This window comes from Abramis brama (assembly GCF_963993115.1).
Source record: "Abramis brama genome assembly, chromosome: 1".
NCBI classification, from domain to species: Eukaryota; Metazoa; Chordata; class Actinopteri; order Cypriniformes; family Leuciscidae; genus Abramis; species Abramis brama.
In genome coordinates this window covers 55,124,270-55,140,526 of record NC_139963.1, presented here as the reverse complement: position 1 = coordinate 55,140,526, position 16,257 = coordinate 55,124,270, and the positions used below count along the sequence as shown (strand labels likewise).

Genomic DNA, 16,257 nt, shown 5'->3' with positions numbered 1-16,257 from the left:
AAATCCGACTGACAGGACAACATTGTGGTGCCCATCTCATGTTATAGATCAAGATTATTTATAAAGGTTTTTAAAACGACCAAACACACTCACTTACATGTATTTGAGAATCAGAATATCAGATAAGCTAGTTGATGACATGGTAAGCAATATTTTGAATAAAAAAGGAAAAGCGAAATAAAAGCGACACATCTGTCAAACAGTATTATTGTGGCTGCGGTGTATCGCGTAACGCGTCGCCATGGAAACATTAAAGGGAACGTTTGCCTTGAAAAAACTCACTCTGGAGGTGGGGGGTAGGGGTGTCAGTTAGAATATTTTAAACTTACGCGTGAAAGAGTTAAAGAAAAGATCGAAAATAAATATTTGTGTGTGCTGTAAAGTGGTTAGAAAAAAAATTAAATCGGAATCGGCTAAAATCGGTATCGGCAGGTCAAACTCAATGAAAAATCGGAATCGGCCTAGAAAATTGTAATCGGTGCATCTCTAGTAAAAAGGTCCGGAAAAATTACCTCAGGTAATACTAATCCTGTGCGAATAGACCCACTGTAAATATGTACGTAAACATTCATTCATTTTGTTTAAAAGTAGTTTTCCACTGTGTTTCAAGTATGGAGACGCTTGAAAAAGCATTCTGTTGCATTCTAGATGCTGGGACGAGTCTGTGGCAAAACTCAAGTGTTTTCCACACACCATTCATATAAAAAAAAAAAAAGATCGAAAGCACTTGTTAGAAGCACGAAACATCTTTTACAATAGGTAAGTGCCATTACCACATGATCCAATCTGAAGTCAATTAATACATTGTTCGACCGGACATAATCTACCCGTATAAAGATAATCCCGTCCGAATAGGGCTTTAAATCGTTAAAATAGGGTCATTAATGTCAGAATGGCTGTTTACGGAAAGGCGTGAAACATCATGAATAATGCTATGTGGATCCTCTCCAGTGTTTTCAGACATGATGACTGAATGGGCCCTATTTTAACGATCTGAAACGCAAGAATCAAAAGCGAAACACAAGTAACTTTGTTGGCGGATCTCAAATTTAAAATGGGTTGTCTGAAGTAGCTACATTACTCATAGGTGCGGTTTGGGTGTAACGTGAAATAAACCAACCAGAGCATCATCTCACATTCCCTTTAAGAGCAGGTGCGTTTGTTCCATGCCGGATTGCTATTATAATGATGAATTTGCCAGGCACACACAACTTACATGATAGTAAAGGTGATTTCGCAGTCTTCAGAATTTTGTTTCCCGGTTCTTGACGGACAACTCACTTTGTCAGATGTCTTTATATACCTATGTGTCTTGCCACTATTGATCCATCATTACTACAATTAGCCTGAATAATTTGGGTAAATATGCAAACTAGATTTATGCCTATTTTTTCACATCTTCATGGACGCCACAATGATTTCCCTCATGTGGTAATATTTTTCCTTGTAATTATGAATGGTTTGCAAAAATTTGAACTGCTGCGTAAGTGCAGAGAAAAGCAAAGTGTATGCGCATTGTGCACAAGCTACATTATGGCCATGCATGCACCCTTAAAATAGCATCTGAATAACACGCCACTGACTTTAGAATAGTTTTTTCCTGGACTAGGGCGGAATTGTTTTCTGAAACTGCAAAATAGCACCAGGGAATAGACGTCTATTAGAGGAAATAGACGGTTCGCTATTTTTTCATGTTTCTGTAAATTTTGCCGCAGTGAAAAACTCTTACCACACACGGAACATGAATGTGGCTTCTCCTTCGTATGAACTTTTAAGTGTCTTTTCAGGCTTGATGATCCATGAAATGTTTTGCCACATTGATCACACATGAACGGCTTCTCTCCGGTATGAACTCTCACGTGAACATGAAGATGATGTTTGTGTGTGAAACTGTTTCCACAGATAACACACATATGTGGCTTTTCTCCAGTGTGGATTTTCATGTGTCTCTTAAGGCATTGTGATTGCCTGAAACTCTTCCCACACTGATCACATGTGAACGGCTTCTCTCCAGTGTGAACTCTCATGTGACCATTAAGTTTATGTTTGCTTGTGAAACTCTTTCCATACTGAGTGCAGGTGAAAGATTTCTTGGCTCTTCCTTTCTTTAAAAATATATTTTTAGTCTTTGAGCGACTCAAAGGTTTTTTACCAGGTTTGACATGATGTTCCTCCTCCACTTCACTCAATTCTTCACTCAGGTCTGAAATGAAAGAAAACTTTTTCATTTAATTTTCAGCAAAATAATTTGAAGAGAGAAATATGAAAGTGAGCCCTGATGTAACAGCAAAAAGTACTAGTAGACAACTGCTATAAAATATCCTAATTCTGGTGTTTTCATAAATTAGTTGCATGAATGAAGTACATTGATCTTTCAATTATTATTTTCAAGGCATTATAGGCACAAACCACGTTTCTGAAGTGAGAACTATTAAATATATTTGATTAATGACAATTATCGAATGTAATATTAACATTTATACAATACTGCCTAGGGGTGTGCAATATTGACAAAAAAATTATATCTCGATATTTGTTAGGATTATTGATAACAATAATGGAACAATATTTTGCTGAGTCTGTTTTGTTTGGTACAGGCCTGTCATGGATAAATAAATATGAAAATAAATCCACCAGTAGATGGCGGCAAGTCCATGTCTTAATGAGTGATTAATTGAATCATTCATTCAAATGATTTGTTCATAATTACTGATTAATTTAGAAAGGAAGCAAGTGGATAGGCTTGTTCGACTTAATGCAGCTTTGCCGCAGATCGATCGGTGTCTGGCTTGGAGCAGGGCATGCCTGTTAGAAATGTTGTCCGACTTGAGACTTGTAAGGTTTTTCTCCAGTGTGAATTCTCTGGTGTTGTTTTGAGGAAACTGACATAGACTGAGCCATTGACCAACAAAAACCTGGTCTAAAGTAAATGAAGCAGTATTTTTTGTTATTTCCAGACCTTTTGCTTTAGATAATGCGCTTAGATCGTTAAAATATTGCCGTTAATGTTAGAATGACTGTATGCGGGGGGGCATGAAACATCATGAATAATAATGTGATTCACACCTGACTCTTGCTTCTTCCCAGTGTGAACTCTCGTGTGATGCCTAAGAGTTGGTTTGTGTCTGAAACTAGATCTGCACTGATCACATGAGGCCAGCTTATCTCCAGTGTGGATCCTCTCATGTGTTTTCAGACTTGATGACTGACTGAATCTCTTGTCACAGTGTGAACACTTGTAAGGTTTTTCTCCAGTGTGAATTCTCTGGTGTTGTTTTAAAAAGCTCGCTGTAAGGAAAGTCTTCTCACACTCAAAGCACATGTACTCTCTCACACCAGTGTGTATTTTCTGATGTGCGTGTAAATATGGCAGCAGTGAAAAACTCTTTCCACACACAGAACATGAATGCGGCTTCTCCTTCATATGAACTGTCAGGTGTCTCTTCAGGGTTGATGATCCATGAAATTGTTTGCCGCATTGATCACATGTGAACGGCTTCTCTCCGGTGTGAACTCTCATGTGAACATGAAGATTACTTTTGCATCTGAAACGCCTTCCACACTGAACACACATATGTGGCTTTTCTCCAGTGTGGATTCTCATGTGACTCTTAAGGTTTGATGATTGTGTGAAACTCTTCCCACACTGATCACATGTGAACGGCTTCTCTCCAGTATGAACTCTCATGTGATACTCAAGTTTATGTTTTGTTGTGATGCTCTTTCCACACTGAGTGCAGGTGAAAGATTTCTTGGCTCTTCCTTTCTTTAAAAGTGTATTTTTAGTCTTTGAGCGACTCAAAGGTTTTCCTCCAGGTTTGACATGATGTTCCTCCTTCACTTCACTCAGTTCTTCACTCTCCTCCTTCACTTCACTCAGGTCTGAAATCAAAGAAAAGGTTTAATTTCATTTTTAGCACAGACAAATAATTTGAAGAGAGAAATATGAAAGTGAGCCCTGATGTAATAGCAGAAAGTACTAGTAGACAACTGTTATAACATTATCATAATTCTGGTGTGTTTTCATAAATTAATTGCATGAATGAGGTACATTGATCTTTCAATTATTATTTTCAAGGCATTTCTGAAGTGAGAACTATTAAAAATGTATTAATGACATAAATATTTAATGTAATAACATTTATACAATACTGCCTAGGAGCAATATTGACAAAAAAATATTATATCTCGATATTTGTTAGGGTTTTTTCGATAACAATAATGATACAATATTTATCGAGTCTGTTTTGTTCGGTACAGACCTGTCATGGTTAAATAAATATGAAAATAAAACCACCAGTAATTGGCGGCAAGTCCATGTCTTAAAGTAACAACATGTAACTTTTCAACCTTCATAATATATTTCCAAGACCCTTGTGATAGTACATCGACTTACAATAGGTTGAATGAGACGTCTGCCAGAGCCTGACGGGGTCTGTATCGCTTTTACTGGCACTATGTAACTTCGGGGTGCGGGTAGTAACCAGCGCTCAAAAAGAACTACAAAATTCGACTGCTTTACGGCATACGTCACTTTGCCCACCACTTCCTCAAATGTGGCCAACCAACGCGTTTGTTTTCGTACGTCTGTTTTCGTCATGGCTGAAGCAGCAGCGAAACGTAAGAAGTCCAAGGTTTTGTCGGAGTAGAGTCGGAAGAGGAAAAGGGAGAGTGATAAACTGAAAGGCAGGACGAGGATCAATATTGGTCGAGCGTTTGCTCGCTGGCGTTAGCTTATGGAGGATGAGAGTTACCAGACCGATGCTGACTTGGCCGTCATGCTGTTGAACTAGTAAGTAACTGTAAATTGCTTGCATACTATCTTTAGTTTTTTTAATCTGTTGTCTGCCTGGCTACGTTACGGAAACTATCTGGTCCTCCATTTATTTATCTTCATGAATCAGCTAGTAGATGAGCGAATTATCAATCTGGTAGCTAGTAAACACTAACATGGTAGTTTTAGATGGTTAGGATGCTATCGCTATCATTCTCGTTCAGATTTGAGCATTGCAATCGACATGCAAATCGCAAATGTTTGAGTTAAAATGTTTAGTCTACTAAACATGTATAAATTATGAAAGGGGGAAGATTAATAATATTATCATTGCCCATATGAAAAAAACCTGCATGCTTCATATACAGTAACCGTAAATCATTTTACGACAACGGTAATGGACAATTCCGCTTCCAACCTGTAGGGCGACCGCAGAGGAAAAGTTCCATGTTGTTGCTTTAATGAGTGATTAATTGAATCATTCATTCAAACAATTTGTTCATAATGACGGATTCATTTAGAAATGAAGCTAGTGGATAGGCTTGTTCGACTTAATGCAGCTTTGCGCAGATCGATCGGTGTCTGGCTTGGAGCAGGGCATGCTGGTTAGAAATGTTGTCCGACTTGAGACAGTGCCGACTCCACGTGACTGTGACGTATGCCATCAAAATATGCGAGAGCGATTCAAGAGCAGCCAGAGGACTCAGCCAGTGCAGTTTCTTATGACGACACTGCTGGTCCACTATTGGCCGGATTCACCGCATGACAACGATCATGTGTTTATTCTCACACCTTTAGCTAAACTAATTCCGAGTTCACACTGCACGACTTTAAAGGGATAGTTCACCCAAAAATGAAAATGCTGTCATTATTTAATCACCCTCACTATATTCCAAACCTGTATGACTTTCTTTCTTCTGCTGAAACCAAAAGAAGATATTTTAAATAAGGTTTGTAATTAAACAGTTGCTGGTCCCCATTGACTTCCATAGTATTTTTTTTCCCTACTATGGAAGTCAACGGGGTCCATCAGTCGTTTGGTTACCGACTTTCTTCAAAATATCATCTTTTGTGTTCAGCAGAAGAAAGAAATTCATACAGGTTTGGAATAACATGAGGGCGAGTAAATAAGGACAGCATTTTCATTTTTGGGTGAACTATCCCTTTAAGCCAGATTTTCTTTCGCCGACAGGTTTTGCGAAATCACCAACAAATGCCATTGTCGTTGGCAAATGGGTGCACGTTCACGACAGTGACAATAATCACAGCTTTCGACTTTCCCGCATTCATTTCAAATACCCCACACTAAACTCACCGCATGAGTTCGGTGATGCCGCATTAGGCATCAACCTAAGTTTCAGACTTGTTAAATGACGGAATCTCGTCACAGCATGAACACTTGTAAGGTTTTTCTCCAGTGTGTATTCTCTGATGCTATTTTGAGGAAACTGACATAGACTGAGCCATTGACCAACAAAAACCTAGTCTTAAGTAAATTAAGCAGTATTTTTTGTTATTTAAAGACCTTTTGCTTTAGATTATGCGCTTAGATTGTTAAAATATTGCCGTTAATGTTAGAATGGCTGTATGCGGGGAGGCGTGAAACATCATGAATAATAATGTGATTCACACCTGACTCCCGCCTCTTCCCAGTGTGAACTCTCGTGTGATGTCTAAGAGTTGGTTTGTGTCTGAAACTAGATCCGCTCTTGTCACATGAGGGCAGCTTCTCTCTAGTGTGGATCCTCTCATGTGTTTTCAGACTTGATGACTGACTGAATCTCTTGTCACAGTGTGAACACTTGTAAGGTTTTTCTCCAGTGTGGATCCTCTCATGTGATTTCAGACCTGATAAATCATTGAATCTCTTGTCACAGTGTGAACACTTGTAAGGTTTTTCTCCAGTGTGAATTCTCTGGTGTTGTTTTAAAAGGCTCGCTGTAATGAAAGTCTTCTCACACTCAAAGCACATGTACTCTCTCACACCAGTGTGTATTTTCTGATGTGCGTGTAAATAGGTCAGCAGTGAAAAACTCTTTCCACACACAGAACATGAATGCGGCTTCTCCTTCGTATGAACTCTCAGGTGTCTCTTCAGGGTTGATGATCCATGAAAGTGTTTGCCGCATTGATCACACGTGAACGGCTTCTCTCCAGTGTGAACTCTCATGTGAACATGAAGATTAATTTTCCATCTGAAACGGTTTCCACACTGAACACACATATGTGGCTTTTCTCCAGTGTGGATTCTCATGTGACTCTTAAGGTTTGATGATTGTGTGAAACTCTTCCCACACTGATCACATGAGAACGGCTTCTCTCCAGTGTGAACTCTCATGTGAATGTCAAGATCACGTGTGTTTAATAAACTCTTTCCACACTGAGTGCAGGTGAAAGATTTCTTGGCTCTTATTTTCTTTAAAAATGTATTTTTAGTCTTTGAGCGACTCAAAGGTTTTTCTCCAGGTTTGACATGATGTTCCTCCTTCACTTCGCTCAGTTCTTCACTCTCCTCCTCCACTTCACTCAGTTCTTCACTCTCCTCCTTCACTTCACTCAGTTCTTCACTCTCCTCCTTCACTTCACTCAGTTCTTCACTCTCCTCCTTCACTTCCATCAGGTCTGAAATCAAAGAAAAGGTTTAATTTCATTTTTAGCACAGACAAATAATTTGAAGAGAGAAATATGAAAGTGAGCCCTGATGTAATAGCAGAAAGTACTAGTAGACAACTGTTATAACATTATCATAATTCTGGTGTGTTTTCATAAATTAATTGCATGAATGAGGTACATTGATCTTTCAATTATTATTTTCAAGGCATTTCTGAAGTGAGAACTATTAAAAATGTATTAATGACATAAATATTTAATGTAATAACATTTATACAATACAACTGCCTAGGAGCAATATTGACAAAAAAATATTATATCTCGATATTTGTTAGTGTTTTTTCGATAACAATAATGGAACAATATTTATCAAGTCTGTTTTGTTCGGTACAGACCTGTCATGGTTAAATAAATATGAAAATAAAACCACCAGTAATTGGCGGCAAGTCCATGTCTTAATGAGTGATTAATTGAATCATTCATTCAAACAATTTGTTCATAATGACGGATTCATTTAGAAATGAAGCTAGTGGATAGGCTTGTTCGACTTAATGCAGCTTTGCGCAGATCGATCGGTGTCTGGCTTGGAGCAGGGCATGCTGGTTAGAAATGTTGTCCGACTTGAGACAGTGCCGACTCCACGTGACTGTGACGTATGCCATCAAAATATGCGAGAGTCACAAAGTAAGGTTCTGTCTAGGGCTGGGTGATTTAAATCGCGATATTGTTATGCGCATCTCGTCAGTAAAGCCGGTTCCTTGATTAGTAGTAAATCACCATCACCTGCTTTCAGATGGAGCAGAATTTACTACAAAGAGCCGTAGTTAACTGACAAGCTGAGCCATATCGCATTAATATCGCGGACGTATCGCCAGCGATATTTAATGCGATATGGCTCAGCTTGTCAGTTAACTACGGCTCTTTGTACACAGCAAAAACTCCAGTGTTAAATTAACACTCCTGGGAGTGTATGAGTCCACACTCAAGAGTGTTTAAGTTAATGAGATAATTAAGTGATTAATTTAGTGATGATTGAACATTATTGAAGACACCTGATGTTAACAAGCAGAATCACTGAAGGAGAAAATCTCAAATTGTAAGCCACCGTTATGACGATCAATGGTTGCTTTAGTTGGACTCTTGACCCATATATTATTAACTTTAGATTTTGTTTGGCTGTTGTATCTGGCTTATAATCGCCAGTTGAACAAAGAAAAAAGTGATCTGATGGTGTTGGTTATATTATGACAATCATCATTTGAACTTGATAACTCATTAAAATCCTTCTTTCTGACTTCGATTTATGTTGTTGGTTACAGCATAACTGTGAATCTGCATAAATGCCCAGAATTTTTGATATAATATAAAGGATTTCTTAAAAGTTGTTTAAAAAACAAACAAACATTCTTTTAGGTACACACAGATGTCAAGATTCAGTCTATGCATCTCAACAATGGTGAGGATCAGAATATTCAATTAGGAAAAGTAAATTACATAGACAATTCAGATCATCATTTATTCATACCGCAATGCATGATGGGAGCCATTAATGAGTTGTGATTGGTGGCAGCCACTGCAACATGCTTTATTATTGTCACCATTGTTGAGATTCACAGGCTGATTATTGATGTCTGTGTTTTAAATGAATTTATCTGAATATCTTTTGATCAGAACAATGTTTATTAAATATTTTGAATTAAAGTACTGATAATCGTCGGCTGAAGAATCACAAAACTGCTGCTAATAAGTTAAATCAATCTATCTCAATAAGTTTCCTTTTTCAGATCACAGCATGATTATGTCAAAACATAACCAACACTATAAGATAACATTTTACTTTGTTCATTTAACTGTTATAAATCAATAACAGCAGACAAACAACAGTAAATATTAAAGTAAACATATAATGGTCAAGAGCCCAACTAAAGGAAACACCCATCACCTTAATGGTAACTTACAATTTGTGATTTTCTCCTTCAGTGATTCTGCTTGTTAACATCAGGTGTCTTCAATAATGCTCAATCATCACTAAATTAATCACTTAATTATCTCATCAGCCCTAAATGCCGCTCCATCTGAAAGCAGGTGATGGTGATTTACTACTATCAAGGAACCGGCTTTACTGACGAGATGCGCATAACAATATCGCGATTTAAATCGCCCAGCCTAGTTCTGTCACATGCAGTCTCCTCCACACAGCACACAGATCTCAAGCTCCTCCTCTCAGCTAGCCTAGCGCAGACTGCACATCCATACACAACTGATAAAACTTTTAGAATTATCAGCAAAAATACTTTTAAATAAAAATGTCAAAATTAATTAAATTATAAAATGCTCAATGTAATTGACAACATGAATTTCTTTTACATGCCTACAACTAGGGCTGTACTCAACCAAAGAAAATCTTGGTCGACTGAAGTCCTGAAATTTTCGACTAAAAATCGACTAAAATCGACTAAAAATGACGTTAGAAAAAAAACGTTAAATTAATTAGATACGCACTGTGCGCAGTACTTGGTAGCCTTGTTGTCCGCCTAAATGAATTATAAATAAACATAAACAACTAGTAGGCTATTTGCAGTATATTAAATCGTTTTTGACCTAATTATTTTGCACTGAAATGAGTCTGACACTTGAGTCTGTCGGCTGTCGGCTCTGACAGCGCTGCATCACGTGCACCTGCGCAATATCATAGCTTATGATTTCCGAAAATAGTACTATGTTGTCAACTAGTGATATCATCACAAGAACTGTTGAGGAATATGCAACATAATTTAGACAATATTTTTTGTCATATGTTATAATAATAAGTTATAACTGTCAGACACTATCATTTCACCGTGCATGTCCTCGCACCGAGCGAGGCTGAACATGAGCTCAGCTTCGCAGCTGAGACACGAATAGACTATTAACTTAAAGCTTTTACTCTTAATAAATACAAAAGGCACGTCCACTTTAATAAAAAAAAATATATATTTATTAAACAAACCAGATCAAGAGCAGAAACGAAATAAAGTGCATAACTGAAAAATAAAGCATCCTAGGCTCAAAACTAACGCAACGGCACAGCGCAATTGCGCATTAGGCTCCAAATAAAAAATAAAAAAGTTAGGTTATCACACTAAAACATTGAAATATGCAAATTCTGATATGTTCATAGCCTACTCAAAACAGACAGGGCAAGCTAACGCAGACAAATGAGCTTACCACTTTTAGATGATATGTCATGTTTGTCGTCAAGCTGTGGAAAACTGTTGCTTGCAAACTTTGCATTCGACCTTTTTCCTGTTATCAATTTTAACAAAATGCTGCCACACTGTCGATTTCTTTGTTGTTGACATGTTAGAAGAGGACTGACTATTAAACGCTCTCACAATTAAATAAATAATATTCAGCATCAAACCTTCTATGCTTGACGCTCTCTCTTGGGTTGAACTAATCCAAAAAAGGTGAAAACAAGGGGGGTGTTTTGAAGACAGACTGTTACAGTGAAACAAGGGTACTCTGAAAACACCCCCATTAGCAGTTAGTGCTTTCCACCTGATGAAATGAGCGCGCCTCAGCGCGGCAAAACTGATGAAATAAACGCGGCAGAAAATCGACCAATCAGAATTTTGGTCGAACCAGAATGTATCGACCAACTAATCGACTAATCGACTAGGACAGTACAGCCCTACCTACAACCAATGTAAACACTATGCCAGATTAATAATAATGAACATTACACACATACCTCTACAAATCAACAAAAAAAACATAAGGCTCTGTTACATGCAGTCTCCTCCACACAGCACACAGATCTCAAGCTCCGGTTAGCAGATAAACATACAGAAAACCCTGTAGACTAGCAGGTGGAAACATCTACTTTAAAGCTGGCAAAAAGTCTGTTTACAAGGTTTATATTCAATTGACACATTAACTGCATGTTCACAACCTCAAAACTAAAATTTAAACATGCATAAAACAAGGTTTACATCGTCCAAAAACCGAAATAAATGTTTAAAACTGACGTGAAAAATAATACATTACCTCCTCTCAGCTGGCCTAGCGCAGACTGAGAGAAGCGCATGAATGACGACACAAGGCCTGCGACCTCTTAAAGTGACAGTACAGGTATTAACACCATGGTCTGAATACAACATTCAGGCATAAATATTGGCAATAAAACACACCTTAAACCTAGAAAACAATGTTAATCAGAATTTGGTGACATTTCAACCGTAAAAGTAAAGATATAATTTCAACCCGGTTACACATCCAGTTTATTAACAACACCATGCAAGCGTGAATCCCGCAAAAAAACACCTTTGATCTTGGAGATCCACACCACTGTGCGAAGAGAGATCTGTTCGGCTTGCCTGTGCTTTTTTCACTCCTCTCCTCTCACTGCAGCCTCTCGCATATATTTCAGGCTAGGCAAGACGCATCTCAAACAAGCCTATTCAGTAACAGTTCTCACTCCAAACACACAGTTTCTACTTTCTACTTCTCCACATATGCTTGTTTTGAAAAAAAATTATACTAAAATTCAGTAATTTTTGGAAGATATCACTGAACATTTATATAACCATAGCAACAGTCAATTTCTCTTTTTTTCATCTCTATTTTTGGTGTTTATTTTAAATTAGACAAATGTGATATTATTTTAATCCACATTAATCCTATGTTATTTAACAGTAACTTAAAAAGAGCAGCAGCATTATTAAACTGTCCAGTTTCAAACTTGATTAATATTTAGGCTATCTGTTATTATATATATTTAATTATATTTATCTATTTATCATTTATGTATAGATTTGAACTTTCGTTCATTACTCATTACAGGGACAATATAAAGTGTTTATAATTACCTGCTCTATATATTAAAATTTTAACAATATAATCTGCAAAAAATGATTGTCAACAAAGAAATATAAAGATAAAAATGAAAATGGCAACAGCAAAGCCCTGAGATCAATTCCCATCAATTCCCCTCACAGATCTCAAACTTTGACTTTTGACATTAGGCTTGTTTGAGATGAGCAAAATCTGCGCAGAACCGATCCCCGGTGACCACCGCATGCCGTTTATAAATGTGTCAAGTGCGGTCCGCCTTGCTCTGATGTCATGCTGACAAATGTCTAAAACTCTGGCGACGGCGAGGCGGTCGTGTCGGATTCTGTAGTTTCTCTCCACTGACTGCGCTGATCAAAAGCATGATGGGAGACGACTTGCTGACGACACAGCTCAATGCTCATTGGCTTAAACAACCGTGATGTATTGTTCTCTTTTAAAATGTTTGATTTTTATCTCTAATATCATGTTTTTATGTGTATAAATAATGAACAAATATTCCCAAACTTTCTGACAGTGCGATATGGGTAATTTGATGTCATTTAAAAAAATAAAAAATAAATAAACATATGTTTGTATTAAAGTAAAAATGACTGATAAACATGTATTTGGAATGGAATTAGATAACAAGTACTTTGGGTGTCTTGTTCATTATATTTGTTTTCATATATAAGCAACAGAATTTAAATTACATCCAGTTTGTTAACAACACCGTGCACAAGCGTGAATCCCGCGATATCCGCCTTTGATCTCGTAGGAGATCCACACGTGGATCCACATGTGAAGAGAGATCTGTCCGGCTTGTCTGCGCTTTTTTCACTCCTCTCCTCTCACTGCAGCCTCTCGCATATATTTCAGGCTAGGCAAGACACATCTCAAACAAGCCTATTCAGTAACAGTTCTCACTCCAAACACACAGTTCTACTTCTCCACATATGCTTGTTTTCCAGCCATTACTCCTAAACCTATATTATTGGATTTTTATAAGGCTTTGAGGTTTGCTGTGCACTGAAATTATGCATGTTAGGTGATCACATGAACTGATTTAAAGGAACCGTATGTAAGAAATGTATTTCAATTAATCATAAAATGGCCCTGATATGTCACTAGACATTAAGAAATCATGTTCATTTCAAATACTTATATCACTGACAACAGTAGTCCGGCCAGGATATTGTCATTTAAAAGTGAAGTTGCAGCCCTCAACTGATGTTGATGTTGACATGTTGTGTTTTGGCCTGATTCCCCACCCTCCACCTATCTACCAATCACAAAGTCAGTAGTGTTTCGGCATCCGGGTTGCCAGCTCTGCTCTAGTTACCACAGCTGCAGCTACAAACGTGTCGGATAAAAAATGTCTAATGTTACGAAACCTAAAAGACCTCGTTATGAATCCGAAATACGCAAAACATCTCTCATGAAGCATAAACATAAATAACAGAAAAAAAAACTTACTGTGAAGGACTCGTCACTTGCCATTGGAAGCTCCATGTAGCAACCTATGTTCCTGCTGGATGCTGCAGCCTCAAGTCAGGGGGGAGGGGATACACATTTGAAAGTGATTGCAGTACCAGTTTTGGCCACAATATTACATACGGTTCCTTTAAAGTATGTATTTAACAACCTTTAAAACCACGTGTTGAATATATTATAATGCTTGACTCGTTGATGTATTATTCCTCTCTAATCTAACTTATTGCTGATTATCATTCATTTCAAATACATGGTCAGTTGAAATGTACCTGTCACTTGCTGTCCCCTCTGGGTTTTAATACTATGATGGTACAAAAATGAAATTGAAGGCGTCCAGGAGGCATCCGGAAAAGATGCCCGAGCCACCTCAGCTGACCCCTCTCGATGTGGAGGAGCAGCGGCTCTTCTCTGAGCTCCTCCCAAGTGACCGAGCTTCTCACCCTATCTCTAAGGGATCGCCCAGCCACCCTGCGGAGAAAGTTCATTTCGGCCGCCTGTATCCGGGATCTTGTCCTTTCGGTCATGACCCAAAGCTCATGACCATAGGTGAGAGTAGGAGCGTAGATTGACCGGTAAATCGAGCCTTTGCGGCTCAGCTCTTTCTTCACCACGACAGACCGGTACAGGGACCGCATTACTGCAGAAGCTGCACCGATCCGTCTGTCAATCTCCCGTTCCATCCTTCCCTCACTCGTGAACAAAACCCCAAGATACTTAAACTCCTCCACTTGAGGCAGGAACTCTCCACCAACCTGAAGTGGGCAAGCCACCCTTTTCCGACTGAGAACCATGGCCTCTGATTTGGAGGTGCTGATTCTCATCCCGGCCGCTTCACACTCGGCTGCAAACCGTCCCAGTGCATGCTTAAGGTCCTGGTCTGATGGGGCCAACACGACAACATCATCCGCAAAGAGCAGAGATGAAATCGTGTTGTCCCCAAACCTGACATCCCCCGGCCCCTGGCAGCCCTGCCAGAGTCCAACATGCACCAGGAACAAGTCTGACTTACTGCCGGCAATGCGAACCAAGCTCCTGCTCCGGTCGTACAGGGACCACACAGCCCTTAGCAAAGGACCCCAGACCCCATACTCCCGGAGCACCCTCCATAGGACGCAGGGACACAGTCGAATGTCTTCTCCAAATCCACAAAGCACATGTTGACTGGTTGGGCAAACTCCCATGAACCCTCCAGCACCCTGGAGAGGGTATAGAGCTGGTCCAGTGTTCCACGACCTGGACGAAAACCATTCCTCATTCATTCATTCCTCCTGAATCCGAGGTTCTACTATCGGCCGTATTCTCCTCTCCAGTACCCTGGCATAGACTTTCCCAGGGAGGCTGAGAAGAGCCTCCCCTTGGAGAGGCTAGAAATTTTTTACAGTGTGTGTGTGTGTGTGTCCTTTCCCAGGGTCTCCCAACCAAATGACCTCGTGTTCCTCAACAAGGTGTGAACTCCCCCAGTCTGTGATCCCGGTCAATGCAAACTCCAGCTGTTATACAATGTCTCCATAATTATCCTGATTTGAGTACTTAAAGGGGTCATATAATGTCATTTTTGTACAAGTTAATATGATTCTTTAGGGACTAAATTAAGTAAGGGTTAATGGGTAAACAAGGGTAAACAAGGGTTTGTTAAAGTCTGCTAACTGATTGTAATAATATTGCTGGACCTCACGCTGCAGATGTTACGTATGTATGTAATGTGAATATATTAGTTGAACAACATAATTTTTAGATTTCAAAGACATCAGTGAAACAGGTTATATCATGATGATTATAAAACCATCAACAGGTAACCATCATCACCTGATCTCATTTCACTTTAGCTTTCTTTGCTGCTGCAAATGTGTTTGACAAACACACTGTCACAGTGGCCAAAGAAGACAAAAGATATAATAAGAGTTAAGAGCCCAACTAATGGAAGCACTCATCACTGTTATGGTGACTTCAAATGAAACACATTAGAGTTAAACTCTGTTAATTCTCAATAAAACTTCTGTAGATGTCTGACAGAAATAAAGTCAGTCTGGTTAGTAATAAGTGAAGCTGGTAATGCTGTTTGTGGAGTTGTTTAATCCTCCTCTGCTGAGATCTTCACAGATTTAATGTCTTCTTTTCTCTTCAGTTGATTTCATCTAAGGCTGTGTCTGAAGTCAGTTGTAGTTCTTGTGTTTCTGCTTGTCTCTTTTTTCTGTTCTCTTCTTTCTTTCAGTGATTCTTTTTGTTAACTTATTAAGGCTGAGATGACTTCATATTTAATATACATAGATGTTGTGGCTCAGATAAGGTCCAGTTCTGGTTTATTTCTTTGCTCTTGGCTGACATGTGGCATTGCTATGGCCTGCTTGTGGCCCAGATCTGGCAAACAGGAGTGGGCCACTCAAGTGCCGTAGATCCATGCTGCATGTGGGCCAGATCATCTTTCCACGTGTGCCAGATGTGGGCCGGATCTGGGCCGACACAATGTTGCTATGTGGGCTGTATGTATGCACATGGAAAATCTCACAGAAATAAATAAACCTCCAGACTAAGCACATTGTGCAGCTATTTTTTCCATGTGTACTTTT

General features: G+C 38.9%; 1 protein-coding gene across 4 annotated transcripts in view; it reads right to left on the bottom strand.

Moving 5' to 3' along the window:
• The window catches only part of LOC311090680 (uncharacterized protein), a 55,014-nt gene that overhangs the window by 8,205 nt on the left and 30,552 nt on the right, over positions 1-16,257 (bottom strand). For 2 of the 4 annotated variants that reach the window (XM_084126118.1, XM_084126119.1), the window contains exons 3-5: positions 6,407-7,396; positions 3,067-3,882; positions 1,730-2,203 (exon numbers count right to left, since the gene is read on the bottom strand). In XM_084126118.1, the coding sequence (XP_083982244.1) occupies positions 1,730-2,203; positions 3,067-3,882; positions 6,407-7,396 (2,280 nt within the window). Of the gene's footprint in view, positions 1-1,729; positions 2,204-3,066; positions 3,883-6,406; positions 7,397-11,117; positions 11,226-16,257 lie in introns of those variants that run through there. The other 2 variants (XM_084126120.1, XM_084126121.1) reach the window with 2 other exon arrangements.